This window comes from Acinonyx jubatus, chromosome B4 (assembly GCF_027475565.1).
Source record: "Acinonyx jubatus isolate Ajub_Pintada_27869175 chromosome B4, VMU_Ajub_asm_v1.0, whole genome shotgun sequence".
NCBI classification, from domain to species: Eukaryota; Metazoa; Chordata; class Mammalia; order Carnivora; family Felidae; genus Acinonyx; species Acinonyx jubatus.
The window spans coordinates 125,572,210-125,591,064 of NC_069387.1; the positions used below are offsets into that span (position 1 = coordinate 125,572,210).

Genomic DNA, 18,855 nt, shown 5'->3' on the forward strand with positions numbered 1-18,855 from the left:
TTGTGTTTGTTTTCTTCAGCAATGGAAGTATCTTTATGACCTGACACAGATTTATGGAAATAGAACTCCAGGGAATTTATACCTTTTGAGCATCTGAGGTGCATTTGTGATAGCCAATCTGTTCACTGTCATCCAGGAACCCAGTCAGGTCCTAAATTCACGTCACTTTTCTGCTCAAAGCCCGCCAATGGTTTCTCATCTCACTCCGAGTAAAAGCCAGTCTTACAATGGCCCACCATTGTCCTGTGTGTTCTATGCTTCCTGTCCTTCCTTCTGGATTCCTCACTGTTCCTCATTCTTCCCCAACTCACTCTGCTTCAGCCATCTTTGCCTCCTTACTAATCATCTAGCCTGCCAAGAATTCTCCTGCCTCAGGGCGTTTGCATTGGCTGTTTTGTTCTATCTGATTACTCTTTCCCAGATTTCCACATGTCTCACTCTTCTTCTAAGTCTCTGATCTTATCACTGAGGCTTTCCCTGGCCACCCATTGACATTGTAAGCCCCTCTTCCCCCACAGCCTTCCCATATCTTAAAGAAGTTCTTTTCTCCTTGCAATGAGGAGGAAATAGACCTCGCTAGGAAGTAACAACCCCCCCCCCCCCCTGCAGGACACAGAAAGCCTTTGAACAGCCCATTACAACATAGAAACAGGAGAGGCCTTAGAAATCCTTGCAATCAGTTCTTCCATTTCACAGATGGAGACAAGAAGGCTCAGAGAGGGAAAGTGAGAATAAGAAGCTGTGTAGAGATGGGTCTGGGAAGAGAAGCCAAGTTCAACTATGCATTCATTCATTTACCAAACATCTACTACAGGGTAGGGTCTTGAGCTACCCTGGTGAATAAAACCAGTTTCAGTTCTTCCCTACCTCTCTCTAGAGCCTCCAGCCTCATCAGAGACAGTCACTGAACAAATCACTACATACACAACTGTGAAATTCAGCAGTGGCAGATGTTTTGAAGAAGTCCTCGGTGCTATGACAGCACAGTTTGAGGTATTGACTTGGACGGAGAGATCAATGCACGCTTCTTAGCGCTGGCGATGGACGAATGACTGACAGGTGGCTGGATGAGAGCAAAGGGCATTTCAGGCAGCCGGGCAGAGTGCGGTGTGAGATGAAGACAGAAATGGAGGTGGAGGTTAGAGTCTGCGGCTCCCTATAAGCCACGATAAGAAATTTTATCCTCATCCTAAGAAACACTGAAAGGTTTATCTGATTCCTATTTCCATTCCTTACCTTTAAGCACACTGACAAATAATGTTAAAGATAAGTAATAGAGGAGGCAGATTCAATTTCTATTTATATCCATGAACCATCCAGAGAGTGAAAAATACACTTGGAAAAATATTCCTTCCATCCCTTGCCACATCATACTTTCCTGGCCACCTGGACAGTCAGATGCCTTCTGTTTCTCTGCAAGCCTGATTTGTGTGTGCACTGCACTCACACACACATGAGCACACACACACACACACACACACACACACACACACACGCTTTACATATACCTCTTCATTTTAGCAAACAATGTCTTGACATTCCCGATACAGGAATAACAGGGCTTATTCTGATTAATCTCATTTAATTCCAATTAGTTTATCCACTTGGGTCATTTGATCTGCAATTACTTGCTGTCAGGGCGCTGAGAATAATACCCATCCTGACTTCTCCAAATGATGGTAATTCAATTGAGAGGTCTCTCCTGTTGTTAGGGAGTCCCACTCTCTGGTTCCAGAACACAGAGAAGCACCCAGGAGCATCATTATTAGCCACTTTGAAAGGTTTGTGATGTCTGTTTGCCTGGTTGAATGTTGCTTTTCTGCAAGAACCATGAGTTTCTGACATCTGGGACCTTGCTGACCCTGGAGAGGCTTGTCCCTCCCAGGGCCCGCCTTCCGTATGCAAATCAACCAATGCAAAGGTCTTATCCCCCACCACCTTCTGTATCTGACTGTTACACTGTGGGCCACTCCCCTGCTCCAGTCACCAGAGGGCTGGGTACCAGACAACTCTGGGCCCTAACCCCAGAGCCCACTGAAGTTATTCAAACTAGCCGCTTACCCTGCCTCACGAGTCCCTTCCCTGGAAACCGTAATAAAGGCTCTTACCAGTGTTTTTCTCCATCACGTCTGCCTCTGACTGACCCTGGTATCTCCCCATGTGGCCCTGCATGATGTGCCCCGCCCCTTCTCTTGGCAACTGTGAGTAACAAACTGTCTTTTCAATAACAGTCCTCTCCTGAGGTGCCTGGCGGGCTCAGTCAGAGGGGCGGAGGGGTGTGCTCTCCTCTCCCCCTTCCTTTCTCCTCTCATAACTCTTGGTTATGAGTTCAAGCCCCATGTTGGGCATAGAGATCACTTAAAATAAAAAAATAAAATTAAAAAAAAATCCCCTGATCTGTTGGCCTCATCATGTCTGAATACAAATAAAACCTACATTTTCAAGCATCTTCCTCAGACTCATTTTCATTCCCTTCTGAGGAATCCCATGGGAGATCCCTCTGACTCCCTGGGGTATGTGTTAGTGGAAAGACACAGATTTCAGAGCCTGGCAGACCAGAGTCAATAGCCCTGGGGAGCCAGGGACCAGCTGCTTCACCCCTTGACCCTCCCCCCGCCCTGCCCACCCCCTACAGAAACCAGGATCACACAGTCATCTCAAGAGGTTGCTTGAGGCTTGGATGAGATAATACAGACCATGCATCTAGCACAGAATCCAGTACCTGGTGTCTGCCTAACGTGATAGACCCCCCCCCCCCCTTTCAGCCTCCTTTGCTGTCTGTTTTCTGCCGCCGGTTTTATTGTTCAGTCAACCGGGAACCTTGAAGAAAATCCGTGGATGATTTATTGTAAGCTTTTCAACCTTTGCTTCCTTTATTTGCTAACCTCCAGCCAACCAGAGCCTTTTATTTCCTCCTCCCTAAGCCCCCTGCAGACTGACATGTTCTGAGAGGGTGTTTTTCATGAACTGCTTGGGCCCCGCACTCACTCTAGCCACTCTCTTGCCAAGCCTGTCAAAAGAGGGCTCCCAGGGACACAGGCCTGGGTTCCAGCTCTGACTCTACTTCTCATGCATGCGTGGGGGCACAATAGTTCACCCCTCGGAGACTTCACTTCCTCCTTTGTAAAGTCAGGATAAAAATGCTTGTGTTGCCTCTTAGTACTGTTCCGTGAAGCCCTATGAAATGATAGGACACTAGCAAAAACCATCATGAACAACACGAGAGGCAGTCAGGGTTGACCCTCTGTTTTTCCTCTTCTGTGTCTCTTGACCTCCTTCTTGGTATTGGAGGTATATCCTGTCCCCTACCATCCAGGCCTCCTACCGCCCAGCCCTTCCCTTCCCCCTCCCATTCCTGCCCTGTGGCTCTGAGTCCAGCCTGAAAGACCTTCCTTTCTCCCTTATCTCAAGGATTCATAGACGGAACCTCTGTGAAGGGGGCAGAGAAAACCACAGGGAAGAAAAAGGGAGAAGGATCAATTGTGTGTGTGCAGGTGTGGGCACATGTGCAGACTCACTATGTCCTAGGTGCTGTCCCATGCAAACCTCTTAGGCCTGGAAAATGGGGATCCTAGTGTCATCACCTTACAAGTGAGGACAGGAGGCACAGATGTGCAATAACTAGCTGGGAAGTGAGGACTTTTTTGAGCCTGAGCTCTCAACTCCTATGACGTCTTGCTCCGCAATCACATCATAAAAATGCTCCCAGGCAGCCAATCCCAGGAGGGAAAGTGCCCCCCCACCCCGCCTTGGGGTCGCTGCTGTTCCTGATTCACCTGTGTTCTCCTACTTGACTGATGGTTTTTGTGTGCTCATCTCCTGCACTAAGCAGTGAGCCTCGTCTTTCTCTTTCAGAGCCTGTGGGGCTGAAGCCAGCACACACACATTCTCACTGAATGCTGCATTTAATTTAATTAAAAGAATATCCCTGTCCCACCCTGGGAAGAGAATGCACACATGAGAACGAGAGAAAAACGATCATGAAGCAGCGAACGGGGAGTGAAGATACCTGTCATGGAACGGAGGGGTTTCTCCCTTCGGATGCCTGTGTTTTCAAAATGAAAGGCTAGTGCCTGGTGCATGTTGTTACCATGCCCGGCATTGCCCAAGCCTGGCATCAACAGAGTATGAGCAGGACGGTCTCTGTGGCATCGGGTGATTTACACTGAGCAAGGACTGAGTGCCGCTATGGGGACAAAGTACCAGTCATGGGACCCAGTGGCAGCCCTCTCTCTCAAGAAGTGTGCGGTCGGGCCCGGATAGAGGTGGGTCACGTGACTCCTTGCTTGTGCCAACAAGAGGTTTCTCCACACGACATTGTAATTGATACTCAGACTTTTTCTTTGGATTTATCTTCTCTCACAAGTTTTGCAATGTTTAAACGGCCAGAGAGCGATGAGAATTGGGATTCTGCGGTTCTGTCTCAGGCTCTTGGCTCTAATTTACCTCTTCTCACTCGTTAGACGGCCTTAGGGGCTACTGTTGACTAACGACACTGGGACCGTTTTTCTGGGTCCCAAATTCAAATTGTGATTCAAAAGTGGCTCTCTGAAGGAGAATGTGTGAAAAGGTTGGTTATTTTATAAAAAGTGTGAAAAAGGAAAAAAATGAACCAAGGCTAAGATGCAATACAAGACAGAACAAAACCAACAAACCCTGAGCCAAAATCAAACCCAGACAAACACTCAAACCTGTTGTTGATTCTAAAATTTTGGCGACATGCTTCTACACCCAGCGTCCTGTCAGTGTGTTGAAGTGTGAAGGAAATGAATCCTGAATAAAGGACTGTGTCTTCTCTATCACGGGTTTGAGAATTCATTGTGTTTTCGCTTCTGTCTTCTCATCCCTGAAATGATTTATTTGCCCTCTAGAGCAGAGACTCAAACTGTGTGGCCACCAACCTCCACCATGGCTATGGCCGCTCCTCCCAGCTCTTCAGACAAATGCCCCAGAAGAATCTCTATTTCAGGGATATTCATGATAACTAACCTCTTGGCTCCCTTTTCCCACTCAAAAAAGCACAGATACTGAACAGGAAAAAAAAATGCGTGAAGAGTTTTCTCGCAAACAATACTTTGTATGGATGGAGTGCTTTGAGGGTAAAACATATCCACTCACGCTGATGCCTTCAATCTTGACAAAAATCTTAAGAGACAGGCAGGATTTTTCACAGTGTTTTCTTCACAGCTGAGTGAACCCAGGGCAGAAATGCTAACTGGCTTCACCATCACCTGGCTGTGAAGCGGTCTGGGAGACACAGGAGCTCATGCGGGTCTGATCTCAAGTACAGAGCTCTTATGACCAGGCCATTCTAAAAGAACTTCTGGAAAATTCTCCCTCCTCCTTTGATTTTGGCCAAACCCCTTCTGGGGCACAGGGGGTAGACAGGAGAGTCACATTCTTCTCTATTAATGGCCTACAGTCCATCCTTGCTGGTGTCACCTCTGGTTCTTCTGCAGTGGGGAGACACAGGCCATCCCATCTCTCCCACAGCCTGGTTCTTCTGCATGAAGGCCTAGGGTCCTACCCACCTATCAGTGTGAAGCTCACAGGTAACCTCCTTAGGAAGCCAGAACTGACGCTCAGCCTGGGGTGGGTGCCCCTCCATGCTCCCACAGAATGTTGTGCCTTTCAGCTGGGCTGATAACTGATTAATTCCTTTTCCCTCAAGGGCAGTGGACTTGCTCCGCAGAAATCCTTCTGACCACAAATTCACATCGGAATCCCCCACTCCCTCCCACTCTGTGACAGCAGGATTCTAAGGAAGCCCTGAAGTTTTTCATACCCTTGTGTGCTCGCCCTGTAGAACTCTACCCTGCCCCGGGTGTGGGCAGAGCTTGGGGATGTGATGAGGTATCACTCCCATGATTATATTACCTTATAATAGACTCTGTCTTAGCAAGCTGGAGGGAGAGGTTACCTCTCAAGGGCTTCAAAGAAGGAAACAGGCATGTTGTGCAGGGGACCACTTGGCAGGGAATGATGGGTGTCCTCTAGTTGCTGAGAGTGGCCGTGGCCAACAGCCAGCAAGAAAGCTGGGATCTTGCAGCATCATTTATAATAGTCAAGATATGGAAGCAACCCAAGTGTCCATCGATGGATGACTAGATAAAGAAGATGTGGTCTATATACACAATGGAATATTAGTCATAGGAAAGAATGAGATCTTGCCATTTGCAACGACATGGATGGATCTATAGGGTATTAGGCTAAGTGAAGTAAGTTGGACAAAGACAAATACCATATGATTTCACTTACATGTAGAACTTATAAAACAAAACAAACAAGCAAACAAACCAAGAAACAGTACAGAGAGCAAACTCGTGGTTGCCAGAGGGCATGTGAGGGGTGGGGGGTGGGGGGAGGTGGGGGCTGGGTGAAATAGACAAAGGGGATTAAGAGTATAGTTAGGGGCATCTGGGTGGCTCAGTTGGTTAAGCGGCCAACTCTTGATTTCAGCTCAGGTTATGATCTCACAGTTTGTGAGTTTGAACCTGTGTCAGGTTCTGTGCTGGCAGCATGAAGCCTGCTTGGTATTCTCTCTCTCTCCCTCTCTCTCTTTGCTCCTCCCCCTGCTCTCTCTCGCTCACAAAACAAATAAGTAAACATTTAAAAAAAAAAGTACAGTTGTGCTGAGCACTGAGTACTGTACAGGAATGTTGAATCATATTGTGCACCCAAAACTAATATAACACTATATACTTTAATTAAAAACATAAAAGCATAGGGGCACCTAAGACTGGGTTTCTTAGTCGGTTAAGCATCTGACTTCTGCTCAGGTCATGATCTCATGGTTTGTGAGTTTGAGCCCCACATCAGGCTCTGTGCTGACAGCTCAGAGTCTGGAGCCTGCTTCGGATTCTGTGTCTTCCTCTCTCTCTCTGCCTCTCCCCTACTCATGCTCTCTCTCTCTCTCAAAAAAAAAAAAACCTTCTAAAAAGTTAATAAATAATAAAAAAAAAAGACAGTGGCACCCTCAGTCGTACAACCACAAGGAACTGAATTCTCCCAACAAACAGTGAACTTGGAAGAGGACCCTGAGTTCCAGATGAGAACCATACCATGGCTGGCATCTCTGTGGCAGCCTGGTGAGACCCTGATCAGAAGACCCAGCCAACCCATGTCTGGACTCCTGAGCCTTGGGAACAGTGAGATAAGAAATGTGTATTGTTTTAAGCCACTTAGTGGTACTTTTTTACACAGCAATAGAAAACTGATACACCCAGCAAAGATATTAAATGCATAATGAGGAATCTGTTATAATTGCATCTTTCTTTCCCCATCAGGGAGGCAGTAGCACATAGTGGTTAAGAAGTGAACTCTGGGGGGCGCCTGGTGGTTCAGTCAGTTAAGCGTCTGACTTTGGCTGAGGTCATGATCTCACTGTTCATGAGTTCGAGCTCCACGTCGGGCTCTGTGCTGACAGCTTGGAGCCTGGAGCCTGCCTCAGATTCTGTGTCTCCCTCTCTCTGTGCCCCTCCCCTGTTTGTGTGCTCTCTCACTCTCTCTCTCTCTCAAAAACATAAAAAAAAAAAAAAAGAAAAAAGAAAAAAAGAAAAAAGAATGTGAACTCTGGGGCCAACCTGCTTGATTCATATCCCAGCTCTGCTAATTACTGTGTGATTTTGGGCAAACTACTTAACCTCTCTGTGCCTCAATGTGCCCCTTCACAAGATAGGTCTGGTAATAGTACCTACCTAAGGTTACTACTTAAACTAATTTACTAGTCAATTTTCTAAATGTAAGGTGCTTAGAATTATGATACATAGCAAGCACTACCCAAGTGCTTCCTAAAATCATTAGCAAATCAAAACCAAAATGGTATAACAGAATTTGTGTTTGGAGACACACACAACCAACTGCCTCATATTATAAACACAGAAACTGAGCTCAAGAGATGTCTTGTTCAAGGTCAGAGGGACAGTTTGAAATTCACCAACTACATTTAGTCCTGATGGTAAGGCTCTTGGAGCCCACAGGATAAAATCATATTGTAATCCATTCACGGCAAAATCAGACTTGAATTACGGTAAAGAAAAACAAGCCAGTTTCAGGTCTCTCCCTGCTGGGCGGGCCACTTAAATCAGGTTTGCCTCCTGTTCTTTAGGCCATTGATTGTCCTCTGTCAGATGTGACAAAGACTCTCTCCTTGACCCAACTCTGTATGGGCTCCTCTGAGCCCTCTTCGTGACAGGGTCTGTTCCCGTTCTGCGGTGAGCTCAGCCCATTGTAGCAAAGAATCCTGCTGACAAGTTAGCTTAGTAAGAATCCTCTACCCTTGACAGATGATCAGCCTTGACATCTGACCAAGTTCTTCACCCCTGCCTTTGATGCATAAGTCCTGTATCTGCACGGCAAGAATCCTGCTAATTTGGTTTAGAAAGACTCTCACTACCCTTGAGGTCTCCTCTTGGTGATTTTCCATCTACCAATCCACCCCCCCCCGCCACCACCCCACTCAGCTTGTCTATAAATCCCCCCTGTATCTGGAGCTGAGCTCAGTTTCTCTCCCCTACTGCAACAGTCTTAACACCTGAATAAAGCCATCCTTACCATTTTAACATGTATCAATCAATAATTTTTCTTTAATAGGAGTCATCTGTCTTGAGAGCCTTCCAGGAGCCCAGCCTGGAGTGAGCTCCTTTCTGCCAAGCTCCCATAACACCCTCAGCCCCTCTCCCGATACTTCCCCGTATGTCACTCATCACACACCTCTCTTCCTACTGGACACGGGGAGGGAGGGTGAGGAGGGTGGTTCCATGAGCTTGAGGACTGTGTCTAATTCATTTTTGAATTACCACCACCTGGCACAGTTGCTGAACCTTAGTCACTGTTTCTTAAAAATGAACCAATCTCCTGAACGGCAATTTTCCGAGGTATCTAGTGATGCCTGCTAGGCATGCTGTCAGAGCTCCACAAAGATTTGGAAAGAAACTGAGTGATGCTTAAAGGCATGAGACCATATCACGTGTGTGGACCAGGAGCCTCCGCATCACGTGGGAGTTTGTTAGAAACACAGAATCTGGGGATGCACACACTGAATCAGCTTTTTTTTTTTTTTTTATGTTTATTTTTGAGAGAGAGAGAGACAGAGCATGAGTGGAGGAGGGACAGAGAGAGGAAGCAGGCTCCAGGCTCTGAGCTGTCAGCACAGAGCCCGACGCAGGGCTGGAACCCATGGACCGCAAGATCATGTTCTGAGCCAAAGTCACATGCTTAACCTACTGAGCCACCCAGGTGCCCTGCACTGAATCAGCTTTTAATAAATGCTCACAATCCATGCACATTAATGTTGGAAAAGCACTAGTTATAAGCCAAAGAAGAAACACACCCCACTGATGACTAGGCTTTTTCTCATTATTAAGGTCCTTTGAAAAACAAAGATTCTATGACCTTGTGTTAGCCAAATCCCTGGGAAACAGTGCAGACAACTGGCAACATCATGAGCTCTGGAGTACCTAGATCCGGCTCTTTTCACGGCTCTTGTTTAACGTCTCTGAGCTTCTGTTTTCTTACCTTTAACAAAGAGACACCTATTGCTGGTTAAATAAAATAATGCAAATTGTATACTAGTCAGCAAATGTCTGTCCACCCCCTTCCTTCCCAGCTCTGGCTGATCCTTGCCTACATCGTTCAGAATGGTTCACAACACCAAGCAACAGAAGAGGACCTGGACCCTCGGGGAGGGAGACCATGAGGTCTAGCTTTATGTACACTGGGTTCAGGAATGCTGCAGGAGACCAGCAGAGAGACTCCTGTCCACTGATTCGCCCCCCACCCCATACACATTTACTTCCATCCACCAAAATTGAGTCAGAAAAATAGTGTTTGGTTTGTGGCCCCACCAAGTACTTCCACTGAGCCTTGGTTTCCCCATCTATGAAAATAATCCCTCCTCTCATGGGATTCCTCCAGACAACAGAAGAAATTTAGCACACCAGCACATAAGTGCCGCATAAATGGTAGCTGGGATGGCTTCAGGTAGCCCTGAGCAATATTAGAATGTTTGAAGTGGATTTGTTGTCAGGATTAACTGGAGGTTTCCCATCAGTCTCTTCTGCTGGGTGAGACATAGGTTTTTTATATTCAAGGAACTCATTAATGACATGCCCAAGCTCGGAGTTGCCATTGTTTAGGCATATAGACAAGCCACGCAGGACTGCAGGGTGCCTCAGGGAGGGGCCCCTGGGACTTTGGAATCTGAGAGTGGCTAGCTTGGTATAACACAGTGACCAGGGACTACCAGGAAAACAGGCACTTTTGAGTGGGGCTTTTGGTTTTGAGGCCAGATTACCAAGCCAGGGTATACAAAGAGGGCTCATTGTCCTTCCACATCAAGGGTGTTGGTTATCAGCGGGTCAGTCTTCTCTCACCTACTTAGAAGACATTTCTGATCCTACTAGATGTTGACCTTAATATTCATGGGGAAGGAAACCTAGTTGCACAGCTCTACCTAAGTATTAAATAATCTTTGGGAGGTTGAAAATATTAATAAGTTGGTGAATGTGGGTCCATACATAATGAAGTCGGGGGGGGGAAGGTAAGAATTCTTGAATTGTTTTATCTTTTCTCTTGTAGATCTGAGAAACTGAGCTAAAAATGTCCACATTTACATCCACATGTAATATGCATTCATCCTAACACACAAAGCATTTTGACTAATGTATCTTAAAAGTGACTACTTAAATTTCAAGTAAGTAGAAAATGATCACTTTCATTGGTGATAACTAAGTGGGGTTAGTGATGTGTCCCCATGGCTGCATGTGCTGCCTGCCATAGCATCCCACCTATTGGACCATCTCACCAATGCACATGCACACATTGATGGTGAACCTTCTGAGGACTGGCTTCTTTAACACTATTTGCCATACAATTTTATGTTATACAATATACTATATAATATTAATGAATTTAGAAAGTCACACATGCATATGTACCTATTTCATGAATTGCTTTGTATATGTATATCTATTTCTCATTCAAAACACTAAACTATTGCAAAATGACTGTGTTTTTCAAAAATGTCATTGTCATAAAGTGCAAAGGACCCAGGAATTATTCCTGATTAGAGACTGTAGGCAACTATGCAATGTGTCTTAGATTGGATTGGACCCTGGAGTTAGAGGTGGGATGGATGTGGTTACTGTTACACAGAAATTATTAGGGCAATCAGCAAACTGTGAATGTAGACTGTGTAATGGATTATCATATTATAGCAAACTTTTCTTGAATTTCATCACTGCATCATGGTTATATGAGAATGTCCTTTAAAACAAATACATGCTAAAGTATTCAGATTAAAGTATTCAGATTAAAAAAAGTATTCAGATTGACATCTACAATCCACTGTTAAAGGTTCCAGAAAAAATATAGACAGATATAAAGCCTAAGTGGTCAAATGTTAACAATCATTGAATCTAAGTGAAGGGCATACAGTTCTTTGTATTATTCTTACAACTCTTCTATATGCAAGTGTAAGTTTAAAAAAAATAATCTGGGGTACCTGGGTGGTTCAGTCGGTTAAGCATCTGACTTACTTTCGGCTCAGGTCCTGATCCCAGGGTTGTGGGATTGAGCTGAGTCAGGCTCCATACCCAGGTTAAGATTCTCTCTCTGTCTCTCCCTCCCTCTGTCCCTCTCCCCCGCTCCTGCACTCTTTGTCTAAAAAAACAAACAAAACACCAAAAAACCTAAAATTGTTGACATGAATGTAATAAAATAAAACCTATTTCAGCATTGTATGTTTTTTAGCTCTCCAGGTAAATATATTACCTGAAAGCTGGCTGTGCCTGGGTGGCTGCTGCATTCACAGTGCACATCCCACAGTAGATGCTCCATAAATTCTTTGTGGAATGAAGAAAGAAATATTAGTACAGTGAAATTACTCTGACGCCACCACTGGAGCCCTTCCTTCCTTCCTTCAGAATTTCAGCAGCATAACGTACCCAGGAATCTCTTGACAGTTCTTCTCTGGGCAAACTCTGTTAGTCATTCCATGACATCATCCCAGCCTCACTGGTCCCAAACCTTGGGAAACACTTTCCCAAAACTGACCGACCTCCTTTCATTCCAGAAAACACCGTCTCTCAAGACTGTGTTGGAAAAAAACAAGGACCAACTCCATCAAATAGTCACAATAAGAAACCCAACATTTCTGTGGTGCCCCCATTATCTCCTTTCCGATATTACCAATCATTCCTTGAAATCAGGGGAGGGGGGTTCTTAGAACATTTTTGTTAAATGAATGAAGACAAAAACCATGGTATCTCTGACATTAGATTCTATGGGTCTGAAACTACTTAGAATGCACTTAGTGGGTAACTGACATTTCATAAACTTCAATGGCATTAAATTGAAGATAAACACACGATTAATAAGGCAAGGAAAAAAAAAAGCATATCACCATGAACTACATGATGATGTGGCTGCAGCCAAACTGATTTCAATGTCGTATGGGGAGACAGCAGCACAGAGTGGAAAGACATGGGTTTTTGAAGTCAGCCAGATTTTGGCTCAAATTCCAGAACCTTCATGAACAACTTGCGTGATTTTGGGCAACTCACATAATTGCTCTGAGGGGTTGGTTCCATTAGCTAAAGAGTAGGGATAGTCAAACCTTCCTTATATTATTATGCCACTGTGAAGATTCATCAGTGCCAACTACCATAGAAGTCTTAGTTCAGTAAATGGTGGCTCTTATCTTCCCCGAGAGTGTGCAGGAGCTGTGTTGGGGGGGATTTTAATCACGTTTCTTCCACTAACACAGAGCTCCCTAAAGGCCGGGTGACCACAAATGAAGCCTTAACTCAAAGACAGTAGAGTCTTTGAAAGGAACAGAATTAAAGTAGGGTCTGTCCTTTCATGATGGGGTACAAAGAAGCTATTAGTCAACTCGGCAAATATGTGCTCTGTAAATCAGCTCAACACTCAGAGAGATCACTTTGAAGCAGCAAGCTGAGTTCGGGTCTAAGGGCGAGATTAAAACATAGTGTCTCGACCTGTGCCATGTAATCTAGGAGGTAACCCAGGAGACGCATTCAGGGAACGAATTACTGCTTCCTAGAGTTGATCCCAGCCATGTCTAAATATGATTATAGACGGCCGGGCCTATTTCACATGAATTTTCAGGAAGTCCATGAGCATAGCAAGATTTAGAGCTTCTAGGGGAGATTGCTGTCTGGACAGTGTTATTGGATGGATGTTGGAGAAAGTCTAGAAATCTAATACTCTTTCCATATAGGTTCAAATGCTCTCATTGGCCAATATTTAATAGATTTCTTTCTTACTGGGGAAGGAGGGAGCATTGCAGGTTATGTGGTTTTGGATCCACCCAAGTAGGCATGGGTTTAAATTCTGGTTCTGCCGTATATTATTGATGTGAATTCAGGGAAGCTACTTAATTTCCCAGAGCTCCCTCGGTTTCCTCATCTATAAGCAGTAATTTTCATTTTGCAGCCTTGCTGCAAGGATTCAATGAGCTAATGCATGCAAAGGCCCTTTTACATAGTAGTTACTTGATAAATCTTAGCTCTCCAGGGAATAGTATGGGGGCTAAATGAGAAGAACTTTTTTTTCCTCCCAGCTGAAAGCCAAGATGGTATTGGCTTCTCTAGGCATGAAAACATCCGTGTGGCCCATTTATAAGCTTGTTTTGCCCTGGGGAACTGATTCTAGGGAATCCACATTGATAGTGATTGCCTCTGCCCACAGGCAGCGCCCCCCACCCTTGAACTGGGATGTGCAGTGAGATGCCGCTGCGGGCTAAGTTCTGGAAGTTCCTTCTGTTGGCTCTGCAGACCTCAGCCTCCACTGACTTGGCAGCCTCTGTATTGAACTTGGGCCTTAGCATCTGAGCTCTAGCCTTAAGTGAGACCGGCTTTACTGTGTCAGGCACCTGTCTTTGGGGGAATAGGATTTTCTCCTGTTGGTGTGGAGAGTCAGTTTCGGGCTTTAATAAATTCAGTGTGCATGAAACTACATTGTCCTCCAATTTATACCTATTGTCTCAAAGCACTTACTACCTTCTCTTCTTCTCAGAGGTGACCTGGTCTGCATGGTAAGTGATACGGTCATTCTCATACCCATACAAACGCAAGTAAAAGCAAGGTGGCTGGGCAGGATCCAGGGGCTGTGAAAAATTTAAAACATAAAAGGCTTTAGGGAATTAAAAATTGATTTTTAACATCAAAGAGCTAGTACTACTGTATATTCTCACTTGGCTCAAGTAGCTGGTAGTGATTAATTAAAAATTACATCTATTAACAATGGTCTTCTCTAGAAAAGAGAGTTTTTGAGTGAGTGAATGAGTGTGTGTGTGTACACAACGAAAATAAAAAGGCACTGGTGTGCTGGTAAATGTTTAACAACCAGCTCTTGGGGGGGGGTGCGGTGCCCTGATTTGTGGTTTTCAGATTTCCCATGGTGTAAATACTTCCATCATGGCCAATTTCAAACACAAGAGTAGGAGAAAGATGCACACAGTAAGTCCTCATGAGCTGGTCGGGGCTGGCTCTCACACACCTATGGAGAAAGGGGACTTTACCATGTACTTTGAATACTTTTGTGATAGTCTACTTTTTACAGTATTCATATATTGTGATATGCATGCTACCTATATGCTATATGTATGTAATACCATGACAGACATACACACATGCCTACAGACACACAAACTTATCCGTATCTGTGTGAGGGTGAGTCTTACTGATTGTTTTCCTAAATTTTTAAAAATCAACCTGAGTGAAATCTCCCCTTGGGCATATAACACATGGAAGGGTCTCATAGGTCAGATTGCGGTGGGGTGTCACATGGCCACCAGGACAGAGTCTTAGAGGCTCACTCTGCTACTGACGACCAGGTTTTAACGTGCTAGCATCTGAGATATAAAACATCTGGCTTCCGTGCCGAGACAGAAGCTGGACGGAGACTCTGAAGATGCTTTGAGGGTCAGAGGGTGTGGTGAGATCTAACCTCAGAAAAGGAGAAAACAAGGTTAAGGTTCAAATGGTGAGAAAAACAAAACGGGAGAACACAAAGTGTAAAGTTGCTGTTTATGGATCTTGCTCTCTACCCTGGAGCTACCCTCTGCAGCTTCTTACATGAGTGGAGGGAGGGAGCGGGGGAGACACAGTCCGTACTTTCGTTTATTGAATGCAGCGTTCGCTGGTCACATTGCAACTCAATACAAACAGCCCAGCCTAGAGGAGGGCGTGGACTTTTGTTCTCATCAATGTAAACACAACATTAATATTGAAGATTCAAGAAAATGGGTAAAAAGTCCAGCGTCTCCTCAATCCTTGTAATGGTAAAGGTGCTTGCCTGCCCTCTGGACAGGTCCCAGAGGGAGCCTGAGGCTGTGACCTCCTCCCACCCGCAGCGAAGCAGCAAGGAGTCGGAGGAACCCAACACATTCTTCCTCAAGGTCTCCAAAGGGACATGTGAATCTTCGGAATTGGGCATGTGTGAACTATTAAAGTTCTTCTGAAGGCCTGGGAGGTTCGTACCTTTCATGTGCACCGAAGCAGCCCCTTCAGAGCCCTTTCTTCAGGAAGCGGTCACTGCCAATAGAAAATGTGACTGGTTGTAGACGGGATGGTCTTCCTATTTCCACAGTCCCCGTCTTAGCCCCTGGATTCTGGAGAGTAGGGAATTCAAGGTCATGGGGGCCTCAGTGAGAATCCTGAAGAGGGCTGCCCATGTTTAAATATTGGCAAGACTCTTGTCCTCCTTGCTGGGCCACTGCTCATAAGGGGATGTTGGTTGACGCAGCTGATTCTCTTTCAGAGACTTAAAAGATCAAGTTTTCAATTTTGGATTCCCAGACCAAAAACAAACAAACAAAATCCCCTCAAAGGAAAAGAAATCAAAGCAAAACAAGAGCGACCTTGAGGATAAAGAACCAACCCACCCCACCTCCAGGTCCCACCAGGTATAATGTCCCCACTGGGTCTTTCCGCATGGTTGGTTCAGATCATTGGATGGCCCCCACCTTGGATACACAGGTAGATTGCAGGACACAAAAGAAAGTTTCCTCTGGACAAAAAGACAGTTTTGCCTTTATTTTCTGGGATCGCTAACCCCCAGCACCCTGACTTCCCTTTCTTAAAAAGCAACAAGAACATCCCTAAAGACCAGCTCGGTTTTGTGGCTTTTTAGTAGGATAACCCCTTTGCTCCCTCTAACACCCCTGTGTCCCGTTCTTGAAGAGACTGTGTCGATGAGCTACTCTTCCACATTCTGGGAATGCCAGATTGTGGAGCAGAGAGGAGCTGGCTGGATCCTTGTCCCAGATCTCTGTAGTGTGGGCGGCTTTGTTGGGCCAAAGAGACAAATAAAAACAAACCAAAAAAGCATTGCTCAAATTTTGAGTTTGAAGGCTGGGCCCCAAATAGCAAAGTGGCTTTTCCCCTGCAGAATAGGTCTCTCCCTAGGGGTGGGTTTCCTGGTGCTAGCTGTTGTTCTCAGCCGTGAGATATTTGAGGGCGGCAAAGCCGTAGCGGCGGGACATGTCCTGCTGAAACTCTTCCTTCAGGGTTTTGAGACAGATGCGGTATTGCTTGTTGGACCGGAACTTGGTGATGTCAAAGCTGGGGGCGTGAGGCATGTGGATCATGTAGGCATTGGGCAGCACGATGAATTCATATTCCTGGAAGACAAGAGTAGTGTGAGAGCGCTTGCAAGAACCCTCCAGAATGCATGATGAATGCCCAAGTGCATGACCAAATGACAAAGTGACTGAATGAAGTGGGGAATGATGTCAGCAAGGAGGGTGGGGCCATGGAAAGCCTGCCATGCTGGAGAGGGACAGAGCAGGGCTGTTTCCCTGACTCCGGACAAACTTCTTGGCTTCTCTATGCCTTAGTTTTCTCATCTATAAAGTAAAAGTAATAATACCTACCTTGAAAGATGACTAATAATGTGTGGATGATGCTGGGCAGAGCTCATGGCCCATGAAAGGTTCTTGATAAATGTGAGCACATGCCCACGTGGTTGTTCTAGAATGACATAAGCCACGAGAGACTCTGTTGCTCAATTAAATGATGTCTGTTAATGTGATTTCTCATAGGGCTTGATGAGGTTTGACAGACTAACATACTAGTACACAAGAGGGGACAAAAAAGGAATAATAAAAAAAAAGATCCCAATGGAATCTCATAGATTCCATGAGCTTTCATGGAAAGCTCATTAGGAACAAAGCTCTTGCCTACCTATCCTTCTTACACATCACATCGCCATACAGGGGCCTCCGCTTGGCAGAATACAGAAACTCAGACCAAAAATAAAATGTCTCCAAACAGCCCAAATGGGTGACATAAATTTAGAACGTGTAACAAAGGAGAATCCGGTGCACCTTCACTCAGACTCTGTGTATTCTGGTTTTGGACATAATGTCTGATAGGCTTTGATCATCTAGTTTCCCGGCCTAGAACAGATCAGAATAAACTATGAGAGGGAAAATCAGAATGGAGAAAGGTAGGGGCACCTGGTGGCTCAGTCGGTTAAGCATCTGACTTCGGCTTAGATCATGATCTGTGGTTCACAAGTTCAAGCCCTGCTTCTGGCTCTGTACTGATAGCTTAGAGCCTGGAGCCTCCTTCGGATTCTGTGTCTCCCTCTCTCTCTGCCTCTCACTTTGTCTGTCTCTCTTTCTCTCTCAAAAATATGTAAACATTAAAAAAAAATGGAGAAAGGCATCTGTTACAGATGGAAGAACACTGACCGCAGCAAGAAATGACAGGTGATGGTAAGGAGGAGTAAGAAAAATTCCTGAAAAGAAAATGCAAGAACTGTCAGAGCTTAGCTGTTGCGACATCTCCTACAGGGGCAAAGAAGCTCACCGATCCCATTAGCCCCAGTAGGTGTGGCTGGATTACCTGTCAGGTATGACCTCATTATTTCCTTCAATCACTGGAAAGGGCAAAATTGGCTGTGCTACTGGCAAAAAAGGGAAATAAGCAAGAAATGCTCAAGAATCCCACCAAAATTGCCTAAAACAAACAAAGCCCAGGTTTTAGTGCTGGAAAAATTAATTTTATTTGAACCAGTTCACCTCACCACACTGCTGGATACAAAAATAGTACTTTTCTTTTTGTTCAAGCAGAAGCTGAGGCAGACTAAACATTTCTGTATGTGAGTAGCACTAGACTACCTCCAAGTATCAATGACAAAATGAATACTATCAGTCATGCTTCTGTTGTTAAATATGGACACTAGTCTACAACCTTCCATCTACACAAGTGGTTTGCAACCCTAGATACTTATTAAAACCACTTGGGACTGCTCTCAAATATAACGAGCTGTTGGAAAATTCTCCAGGTGATTCTCAGGCCAGGCAGCAAGCACTGAGCATATCCAACCTTGCTTTTTTTTTTTATGAATTTGGTGCTCCTGTTGAGAAGTATGTGCACTGTGCTCCATGAACAGGTGCCTTGGAGAATAGACACAAAGAGAAAAAGGTGGAGTTGAGAGGCCCAGGAATCCTTCTCCTAACTTAACCAGATCAACTTTACTTTGGTTTGTTTAACACGGGGGCTGATGAACTGCAACATGTCCGGCTTGCTGCATGTTTTTATAAATAAAGTTTTATTGGAACACAGCCACACTCATTGGTTTAGATACTGCCTACCATTGAATGACAAAGGCAGAGTTAAGTAGTTGAGAAGGAGACCTGTAGGCCCCACAAAGCCCCCCATTCAAAAAAAAATTTTTTTAATGTTTATTTATTATTGAGAGACACAGCATGAGCATGGGAAGGGCAGAGAGAGGGGGAGACACAGAATCTGAAGCAGGCTTCAGGCTCTGAGCTGTCAGCACAGAGCCCGATGCGAGGCTTGAACTCACAAAATGTGAGATCAT

General features: G+C 45.1%; 1 protein-coding gene across 4 annotated transcripts in view; it reads right to left on the bottom strand.

Moving 5' to 3' along the window:
* Nucleotides 1-15,125: 15,125 nt before the first annotated feature.
* LARGE1 (LARGE xylosyl- and glucuronyltransferase 1) overlaps nucleotides 15,126-18,855 on the bottom strand; it is a 538,054-nt gene continuing 534,324 nt past the window's right edge. For all 4 annotated transcript variants that reach the window (XM_053226710.1, XM_027070898.2, XM_053226711.1 and 1 more), the window contains one exon: nucleotides 15,126-16,645. In XM_053226710.1, coding sequence (XP_053082685.1) covers nucleotides 16,448-16,645 — 198 coding nt within the window. In that variant the 3' untranslated portion in view covers nucleotides 15,126-16,447. The remainder of the gene's footprint in view (nucleotides 16,646-18,855) is intronic.